Below are 10,778 nucleotides of genomic sequence, written 5' to 3' on the forward strand. Positions count from 1 at the left end.
CTGTTGTTAAAAATTTACCAGCACACCACTGAGTACATACCTAAGTACATAAGTATTGCCATACTGGGAAAGACCAAAGGTCCATCAAGCCCAGCATCCTGTTTCCAACAGTGGCCAATCCAGTCACAAATACCTGGCAAGATCCCAAAAACGTACAAAACATTTTATACTGCTTATCCCAGAAATACTGGATTTTCCCCAAGTCCATTTAATAATGGTCTATGGAGTTTTCCTTTATGAAGCCGTCCAAACCTTTTAAAAACTCTGCTACCACCTTTACCACATTCTCTGGCAACAAATCCCAGAGTTTAATTACACGTTGAGTGAAGAAAACGTTTCTACGATTCATTTTAAATTTACTACATTGTAGCTTCATCGCATGCCCCCTAGTCCTAGTATTTTTGGAAAGCGTACACAGACACTTCACATCTACCCGTTCAACTCCACTCATTATTTTATAGACCTCTATCAACAGCAAGACTTGGCTGTGTTGGTGGAGGTTCTTGGTGCTGTGGAAGCTGTTGAAAGTTAAGTGGTGCTGGTCATAATTTTTAACTCCTAAATTTACACCGTTTGAGAAAAAGTTAATTTATTGGATCCATGAAGATGTGCACAGCATTGCCTATAATAACCCCCCAAAAACTATTTCTCTCTACTTTGTGAAAGAAGTAGTGACAGTGATGTTTTTAGGTATGTCTAAGCAGACGTTGCTGGGAAGATGATATTTTATTATTTTGACTGTTGAGGCATATATTTGAGGATGGACAGAGATAAGTGTGTTCTAAAGTGTAACTCCTGTTGAACCAATTATAAAACCCATGAGAGCATCTCAGTAGCCCCATTTCCTGGAACACAGCAGGTGTTAGCCAGCCTTCTGGAGGTAAAACTAGCATCCAAAAACCTACTATAGATAAATTTAACATCCACCGTTCAGCAGCAATTTTGAGATACAGAAGCTGCAGGACTGGAACAACAATTCAGTGCTCCCACCTTTAGAAAAAGTGAATAAATGCAGGGTCTCTGAGGTTTGAAAGGGATTGAAGATGGTCCAGGGTCCGGGGGGGGGGGGGGGGGGGGGCACAGAAGTCACTTGGCGGAAGGTTGGGGTCAGAAGGGAGATTTTATCCTACTGTTTTATTATTCCTTATCTTTGTTTCATTGACTTTAAGGAAAAGAAGCCAAAGACATTTAAAATGAATTAAAAAGAAGAAATAAAACATAAACATTTTCTGTGCACAGCCCTCTTTTGCTCTGCTGTGTCTCCCCAACAGCTCAGTACAGCTTTTCTAATACGTCATACCAGTTGGCTTTGTCATCTAATACTTTATCTCCTCTTTGTCATCTAATACTTTATCTCCTCTACTCTGTCCAGCATAATTCTGTTCTAAATATTTGATATGTGAATGAAATGTAATCTTACGAGTAAGATGGTGATGAATTCAATCTTTTATTTTCAACAGATAAGTTACATCTCAGGGAATCTTTTTATGAGCGACACAGTTAAGTTTCCTTATTTTTACCGGACTGTCCCTAGTGAGCTGCACCTCTGTGCTGGGATAGTCAAACTGTTGAAGCATTTTGGCTGGAACTGGGTCGGTGTCATTGCAGCTGATGATGAAAACAGCATGAGGGCTGTTCAGATCCTGAGAGAAGGGATTGAGCAGAGTGGAGGTTGCATTGAATTCATAAAAACCGTCCAAGAGTCCAGTTCACCCATGTTTCAAAATACAACTAATATTTACAACACCATCATTACATCTTCAGCTAAAGTGATTATTTTGTATTGTAATAGAGACTTCACTGATTTAATAAGATTTACACCCATTTGGCAAGTACCGGGAAAGGTCTGGATCATAACAGCTGAATGGTTATTTGTCTTTCCCTCAAACAATGTCGATAGGAAAAACACCTTTGCTTTCACTGTGGGAAAGAGGACTATTCCAAGCTTTCACAAATTTGTCCGTGAGGTGAATCCTGCTCTATTTTCAAGTGATGTATTCATAGAGTCATGGTGGAAGGACCTGTGTAACAACAAGTGCCCTAAGAGCATCCAACGATCCTGCAGCAGTGATGAAACGTCTGACTACATCTTACACTGTGACATCGTAATCCTTGGAAGCAGTTATAATGTGTACAATGCTGTGTACGGTCTGGCACATGCACTGCATGACATGATCACTTCTGGTTCTAGAAATAGTATCCTGTTACGTGGAGAACGTGAGAATGTTTTGGATTTTTCACCATGGAAGGTAATATCCTTTGACGGAGGAATGCTATTTTCAGAAACAAGTGATAGTCAATAATTGCAGGATGTAGTGAAGTCTGTATAGTCACACAGATGCTTCCTGCTCACCGTCCGAGATGTGCACCAATTTCAAAGATACAAGTGGATTGTAAAGCATATAGTGGAGGAGTGGCCTAGTGGTTAGAGTGCTGGACTTTGGTTCTGGGGAGCTGGGTTCAATTCCCACTGCAGGCACAGGCAGCTCCTTGTGACTCTGGGCAAGTCACTTAACCCTCCATTAGCCCATGTAAGCCACATTGAGCTTGCTATGAGTGGGAAAGCGTGGGGTACAAATGTAAAAAAAAAAAAATGTATATATATATATATGATGAGAGTAGTATTAATTGCACAAATGTCAGAGCTTCATTTGTAAATTACTTCCACAGCAGGTACATCTTTTTTCCAATTTGTCAAAACATCTGCCCTTATCATCTGTCTCTGCTTTCAATTAGCTTTCTTCTTTTGATCATATACTCTCCTCTGCTGCTTTTAGGTGACTTCATCCTGCCCTGTCTGACTCTGCATCATCTTTCTTGGGTTTAACCTCTGTCGCTAATCTTACTCAACATGTTTCTTTTCCTATCCACTCTGTTGGCAATGTAAGCTACCTAACCATAAAGTTCAAGTTGGTGAGGTTTCCTTCTCTGGTCCCCTCCTCTATGTCTACTCTCTCTCTCTCTGTTCCCTGGTCTAAGGCTTAGGAGCAACCTGAGGAAGTATTATTTCACAGAAAGGGTAGTGGAGGCATGGAATGGCCTCCCGATGGAGGTGGTAGAGTCGAGGACTGTTCCAGAGTTTTAAAAGGCATGGAATAAGCATGTGGGATTGCTTAGGAACAGGAAAAATTAGGGGTTACAGAGGATGGGCAGACTGGATGGGTCATATGGCCTTTATCTGCTGTCATGTTTCTACGTTTTTGTTTCTAATCACCTGATTATTTCCTTTTCTCTCTCTCTTTTCCAGTGCCTCCACCCCTCACTTCCCCTCTCTTTCCCTGGTCCCCTCCTCTATGCCTGTGTTCCCTGGTCTGATTCCTTTTCTCTTTCTCTTGCAGCGCCTCCACCCTCACCCCCCCCCCCCTACACACACACACACACACACGTCTTGCCCTCCCAGTCATGCCCCAATAGATCAGCTTTCAATCTTTTTTGTGATAATCTCAATCAGCTCTCCCCCCTTCACCTTATCTCCTTCTCTCAGCTCAGGTGACTTATTTAAATTCCTTGCTTCAGCATCTCCTTGAGAGTTACATGGAAATCCCCCAGCCTCGTATCTGACATTTACTCTTGCACCAACTTGGTTTCTTAAAACTCTATAAATTCTGAGTCAAACAGAGATTCAAGTCGACCAATAAAACAGAGGTTGTTCCTGCACAACTTTTACTCCAAATTATCTATCTTGTCATCAAAGGTAAATGTTTCTACATGAGAGCCAGCTAGGCTTGGACCTATGACAAGGCCGCTGCCATGTTGGAAGTATGTTTCTCTACTTTCTGCATGCAGCGCCTTATCTCAGGCCATGTCATTCAGTTATGCAGATACCTTTTGAAATGGCTAACCAGAGCCTCAACTACTGCTGAGGAAAGTGTTTGAATAAGCATGCCATCATCCACCTCCACCATCTTGCAGTCTGTGGATTAGGGCTTCTCTTTCACTTTTCCTTTTGATTTAGCCATCATTACCATAAGCCGTTGTAATTTCTGCCGCTTAGCTATGCGGGTGCTGGCATAACTGCTGGTTCCACCACTTTAAACATGAGTGGTCAGAGCTGATATTCAAATAGCTATACCTGGTTTAGTGCCACTGAATATCAGGGCTAGGCAGCCACAGGGCTCTTTATATAGCTATAAATATTGGTAGAGATAGATAGGTAGATAACCGTGTACATACAGCTGGAATAATTACCCAGATAACATCCATTACTTCATGTTGCTCTGAAATTAAAGTCCATCCCTAAAATTAGATTATATGTTTTTGATATTATGAATGTATTCCTGCAGTGAGTTCATTAATAAAAATGTTTTGCTTCCCATTAGCTTCATCATTATCTGAAGAAGCTTCGTTTTAACAATGTTCTGGGTGAAGAAATGTTTTTTGATGAGAATGGTGATCTCGCCATTGGATATGATATTATAAGCACAGTAATTCTACCTGATGGGACACGGAGTAATGACATTGTTGGAAGCTATAATCCTTATGCTCCACCAGAGAAGAGCTTTACCATCAATGAGAAGACAATTGTGTGGCAGGACTTGTTCAGCCAGGTCAGATGTAAAATGGAAACCAGTGAACCTTGCACATATCATGCGTGTTTTTATAAAACATATACTGTAAGAATATCAAATGTGATCACTGTTCCTTATAAACTCAGTAGGAGTCCTCTAACTATACCACTGCCAGTAGGTGGTGAGGGATTCAAGATCCCCAGGCAGACATGTGAATGGACACACATTGATGATGTGTTCTATTGCTTGGTAGATGCCATAGGGGCCTTGTGGATCACCTCTAAATACCCAGTGCCATTCTTTGGATGCTTACTGACTACAGTCTGACTGAAATTGGTATAGTCATGACCACAAATGACTTTTAAAGTTGCCAGCTTACCTTTGTGGTCAGCCATATCTTGCATCTCAGACTGCTTAAAGTCAGGTGTGGGCTGGAAGGTAAAGCCAGACTGAATTTCTCAACAGAAGGTGTCTTGCAAGGGTGTTGTAAATGTTATGGTGAAGTGGAAGCTCTGAGATTTTTTTGGATATGAGTGAGCAAACTAGCTGTGGTGCTTGAATGATGAATGTCTGATGTTGCAATATTAATCATCATTGTTAGTAAATGAGTATCAGTGGGTCATAGAGGGCCACTAATGATCCATATAGTACAATTCAGCATTATGTCTTCCAAATGTACATGTGCAGATTGGGCCAAGCACTCATTAAGTTCTATGTTACACCGTATAAACCTCACTAATTTGAACTTTATGGTTAGGTAGCTTATAAATAACAAAATTAATTAAATTAAATTATATTTTATCTTCCATTCAAAATATAGTTCTCATACCTCATTCCCATGTTCTCCTGAGTAGCTTGGTAATGAGACAAAAAAAAACGTAAAAGGCTAGAACCACCTCACGTTTACAAAGAAACTGCATCTGCAAAGTCGTATTCCAGTGTTATCACAACTTTGTACAATTATTTTCTCAATCCTCAGGCACCTCCTCAGTCCAGATGCAACCCAAGTTGCCTTCCTGGGTTCAGGAAATTAACTAGGGAAGGAAAGTCCATTTGCTGTTATGACTGTATTCGCTGTTCAGAAGGCGAGATCTCCAACCAAACTGGTGAGCGATGACATTATAATGAGACATGCCCTTGGGCACTGATTATTCATCATTGAGCCCATATCAAGCCTTTGCAGTCAGCGCTGCAAAAATACTAATGGGTATGGCTATAAAAAAAAAAGCAAGGTATTGATCACCAGTATCCAGATAAATTTAGTACTCACATGGATATGTTTTATATAAACATATCGGTCCATTATTCATTGTGGGGTGCTGGGTATCTTTGGGGCAGAAAATAGACATACTCTGTGCTAATCAGCGCAGCTATATTCCATGCAGCAACTTATTAGCGCTTGATTAGCAGGGAACCCTAACTGCCTAGAAAATAGGTGTTGGTAAGTGATTTTCGGTGATAATGGAAACTAAGGACGTCCATCTCAGAAACGACCAAATGCAAGCCCTTTGGTCATGGGAGGAGCCAGCGTTCATAGTGCACTGGTCCCCCTGACATGCCAAGACACCAACTAGGCATCTTCCAATTTGTGTCGAAAGATGGGCGTCCTTCTCTTTCGAAAATGTGCCTGCAAATGTTCTGTTTTGTGGGTTTTTAAGGATTTTTGTCCAAATTTGCAAATATAAGAACGTAAGAGTTGCCCTAATGAGTTAGACCAAAGGTCTATCTAACCTGGTATCCTCTTTCCAACAGTTGTCAATCCAAGTCACAAGTACATAGCAGAATCTCAAAAAGTAGATACTCCATGTCCCTTTTTTCCCCAGGAATAAGCTTTGGCTTTCCCCAGATCTACCTTAATAATGTTTTAAGAATTTTTTCTCCAGGAATTTGTTTAAACTTTTTTATAACGCAGCTAACTACTGTACTTCTGTCCCTTGCCCTTTGGGAGGGGAAGACACTTCAGCCTTGGAGATACACTCCTTGGCTAGTATAAGAGAGACAATCAGACTTGGATAAGCAGCAACCAAGTAAAATCTTTACTGGTATTTCTCTTAGTCAGTACAAAAGTGATTGTTCCCTCTGGAGTATTTTTGTCACACAGCCAGCAAGACATTCAGACTGAGTTACAAGGCTGCTCAGTTTGGCTTTCTCATTCTGTACTTATATACTGTTATAAGTTTCATTTCTTCTAAAACATACGATTCCTCTTGTTCTTACTTATCTAATATAATAATTCGCACCTCCAACGTTCTGAAGCTGACTCCGTGGCAGCGTAGCAGTGAAGCCGTGAAGCCCTGAAGTGTTCGTAGGCTTCGTAATCGCTCCGCCCTCTGAGGGCAGGGAAGGCTGCATGCTAACGCAACGTCAGAAAGAGAAGGGACCAACCACAGGAATTGCACTCGCTCTCATAGCCCCGCCCTCCCATCCTCATAGCCCTGCTAATCTGAACAGACAGCTGGCTAAGTTCCACGCGCCGTGTTCTGCTCTCCTGCCCTCGGAGCCCCTGCTCCTGCAGCCACCCATGTCCAGCGACCCTCCTCTCTCCCCTGCCCCCCTCCAGCCACCCATATCCAGCAACCCTCCTCTCTCCCCTGCACCCCTCCAGCCACCCATTTCCAGCGACCCTCCTCTCTCCCCCTGCCCCGGCCTTGCCTGCCTGCTGCTGGCGCTGGCACTGACCCTCCCCCGCTGCCGGATCGCTGTTCAAAATGGCCACCGAGACTTACAAGGGCGGCCTCCAAGACTTCAGCAGAAGTCTCACGGCCCGCCACTGGAAGTCTCGGTGGCCATTTTGAACCCCGATCTGGCAGCGGGGGAGGGTCAGCGCCAGCAGCAGGCAGGCAAGACCGGGGCAGGGGGAGAGGAGGGTTGCTGGGCATGGGTGGCTGAAGGGGAGCAGGGGAGAGAGGAGGGTCACTGGACATGGGTGGCTGGAGGGGGGCAGGGGGAGAGGAGGGTCACTGGACATGGTTGGCTAAGGGGGGGCAGGGGAGAGACTAGGGTCACTGGACATGGGTGGCTGCAGGGGGGGCAGGGGAGAGAAGAGGGTCACTGGACATGGGTGGCTGCAGGGGGGCAGGGGAGAGAGGAGGGTCACTAGACATGGGTGGCTGGAGGGGGCAGGGGAGAGGGAGGGAGGGAGGGGGTCCTGTGACCTGATGGAGGGAGGGGGTCCTGAGACCAGAGAGGTGGGGTGGAAGGGGGTCCTCAGACCATAAATGGGGGGAAGGGGGGGTCCTGAGAGAGGGGGTTGGGGCACATACTCTCTGTCTCTCAAATACACTCTCTCTGACACACTCTCTGTCTATCACACTCTATCTCTCTGTCACACACACACAGTCTCTGTCTCACACACACTCACACACACAGACACTCTGTCTCTCACACAAACACTGTGTCGTACCATGGCTATGCAAAATTCAGATATATTACAGTAACCAGCACATTTCAGGAAAGGACAGTCCTGCTTCACACCACTGGAAATTATTCATTACCATCAGAGCACATTCCTCCTAAAACTTCCCTTAGAAACATTCATGGTAGAAGGTGATTATCTTGCTAGTGCCCATTTCATTTCAATCAGAAACGGGCTTTTTTTTTAACTAGTTGTACATAAAAGGATATTTTCTATTTTCTACACTATACATAAAAGGTTATTTCCTTTATTCTTACCAGCCTCTCCTGTCCAAGTATATTTGAAAGAGTAAACAAACATTTTATGTTTACCTGTTCATACAGACCTCTGGCATATCGCCATTCTGCTCCATGCTGAAGAGCCCTAACTTCTTTAGCCTTTCCTAATATGAGATTTGATCTATCCTTTTAATCAAACTTCTCTGTACCTTTTGTAATAATACTATGCAACTACAAGAATACTATACAATATTTGAGGTGTGGTTGAAAAAGGTTTGGCTGATAGTGAGTAAGTTTAAAAAAGGACACTAATATTTACGTGCCTAGAAGATGCCTGGAAGGAGTCTCTTCTATAAAAGTACATAGACATTCATGTATGTTCTGCAACAGATGCTTTGAGATAATAAGACAATATTTTTCATTCTCAGATATGGATACCTGTATGATATGCCCAGAGGACCAATGGCCTAATCAGAAGAGAGATGCCTGCATCCCAAAAGTAATAACCTTCTTGTCCTATGAAGAGCCTTTGGGGATAACTTTGACTTTCATCATAATTTTCCTCTTTCTCATCACTGCTGTTATTCTGGGAATCTTCATTTACTACCAAGACACTCCCATAGTGAAAGCCAACAACCGAGACCTCAGTTATATTCTCCTCATCTCACTCATGCTCTGCTTCCTCTGTTCTTTGATATTCATTGGCCGTCCTGAAAAGGTGACTTGTATTCTCCGACAGATTGTCTTTGGGATCACGTTTTCCATTTCACTCTCCTCTGTATTAGCAAAAACCATTACTGTGGTCATGGCCTTCCAAGCCACCAAACCTGGGAACAAGCTCCGGAAATGGATGGGTTCTAGGTTCTCAAACTCTATAGTCCTTTCCTGTTCCCTTCTTCAGGCTCTTCTCTGTCTCATCTGGTTGTGTACTGCTCCTCCCTTCCCATATCTTAATATGAGATCAGAAACTGGAACAATACTAATTGAATGTAACGAAGGGTCAATAGTTGCATTTTACTGTGTTCTGGGATATCTAGGATTTTTGGCTGGTATCAGCTTCATCATAGCTTTCATAGCAAGAAATCTACCTGACAGTTTCAATGAGGCCAAGTACATCACCTTCAGCATGCTGGTGTTCTGCAGTGTCTGGGTCTCCTTCATCCCAACATATCTGAGCACAAAGGGCAAGTACGTGGTAGCAGTGGAGATATTTGCTATCCTGGCTTCAAGTGCTGGACTTCTGGGCTGTATCTTTCTCCCTAAGTGCTTCATTATTCTGCTGAGGCCTGAAAGGAACAGTAGAAAATTCCTAACTAAAAACTGGAATGATTAAAATTTGTGCAAATGATAGATTAATTTATTATTGTTATCATTTGTTGGGCAAATCCAAAGTGACTTATCTGTGTTTGTTTTTGCAGAAGCTGCATCACTGGTCAAGGCCATCCTACAGTTCACATATTTCTCTTTTTTATTATTTTAGCTAAAATAAGAGGTTACTCACAATTTGAACATAAAATGTAAGTAAATATAACAGTCAATAACAATTTTGTCATTGATAACATTGTTGGATTAAACCTTATACATGTGAGTAGCTTTTCAGGGTCTTCCTGCATTCATCTTATTAATGTGAAATAGTAGTAACATTTGGGGGCTACTTACAAAGCTGTGTTAGCTATTAACATAAAAATTAACATGGTGGCCTAACGCACGCCTGTTGAGTGCCAAAAGGGTCCTACAGCATCCCACAGTATTTTTTTGAGGCAGACTGTCTGTTTTATAAGTTTTGTCAGAAAAGGGATGTTAGACACTGGTCAGTAGTTTTCCAGCTTCTCCTTGTCAGTAGGGGGTACAAGACAGACCTTTTAGTCTGCCATTGGCAGTTGCCCTTTCACAACAGTAAACAACTGTGGCCCTTTCAAAAAGGCCTCTGATGCTAGCTATAAGGATGTTGGCTGTAAGTCATGCAAGGTTTTATGAAAGCCTCCTCTGTTTTGGGGTTGAATGAATCCCAGATAGCTTTACATGGTGGGGATAAGGATGTGTCCCTTTTTTTGCTGGTGGTAAGTTTGATGGAACTGCATATGGGACCTGATGGAGACCTTTAATTTTGCTGGTTAGTTGTGATTAGGAAGGCTGCTTGTGTTGCATGGAACTTCATCCTTCATAGGAAAGAAATTGAATTGCTGTGGGTTCTGGACTCCTCAACTGTCCAGTGGGACTACTATGTCATAAAAGTGTCACAATAGAAAGGGTTTCAGGCTGGACTTGAACTTTGGTAATGAAGGTTCTAATCATAAATAGACTGAAGAACATTTTACAACTAATCACACTAAAAATTTTATTTTGAATGTATTTATATTTAATAATACCGAAATGTGGGGACCATAAGTTAACTGCATTGTTTGCACCCACAGAAAGACGGTACAGTATATCAAATACATTTCCACCTTCTTCTTCTTCTTTTAAGTGTCCTTTTAGGATAATACGAATTCAATAAACATTACAAAATATGGCTGATTCAACTGTTGAATCTTATAAAGTAGTAATATTATTTGATATGTATTGCAGTGGGATAGGGTAACCAGTGTCCCTTTGAGTAAAGGTGTAACATGCTCATACTTTTTTACTCACGTGCTA

The 10,778-nt window shown here is 42.4% G+C and overlaps 1 protein-coding gene across 1 annotated transcript; it reads left to right on the forward strand.

Annotated features, from left to right (window-relative positions):
- The first annotated feature begins 1,463 nt into the window (after positions 1-1,463).
- LOC115464680 (vomeronasal type-2 receptor 26-like) lies at positions 1,464-9,474 on the forward strand. The gene is made up of 4 exons (XM_030195042.1): positions 1,464-2,249; positions 4,320-4,547; positions 5,488-5,614; positions 8,570-9,474. The coding sequence occupies exons 1-4, from the start codon at positions 1,488-1,490 to the stop codon at positions 9,472-9,474; spliced, it is 2,022 nt and encodes a 673-aa protein (XP_030050902.1). The 5' UTR covers positions 1,464-1,487.
- The last annotated feature ends 1,304 nt before the right edge of the window (positions 9,475-10,778 follow it).

This window comes from Microcaecilia unicolor, chromosome 3 (assembly GCF_901765095.1).
Source record: "Microcaecilia unicolor chromosome 3, aMicUni1.1, whole genome shotgun sequence".
In the NCBI taxonomy this organism is placed as follows: domain Eukaryota; kingdom Metazoa; phylum Chordata; class Amphibia; order Gymnophiona; family Siphonopidae; genus Microcaecilia; species Microcaecilia unicolor.

What these genes read in the sequence shown, in the direction of transcription:
- LOC115464680 (XM_030195042.1), top strand. Translation starts at nt 1,488, where the DNA reads ATGAGCGACACAGTTAAGTTTCCTTATTTTTACCGGACTGTCCCTAGT. An exon ending in TGGATTTTTCACCATGGAAG is followed by an intron (nt 2,250 to 4,319) that starts GTAATATCCTTT and finishes GCTTCCCATTAG; the next exon opens with CTTCATCATTATCTGAAGAA. An exon ending in CGAGATCTCCAACCAAACTG is followed by an intron (nt 5,615 to 8,569) that starts GTGAGCGATGAC and finishes TTTCATTCTCAG; the next exon opens with ATATGGATACCTGTATGATA.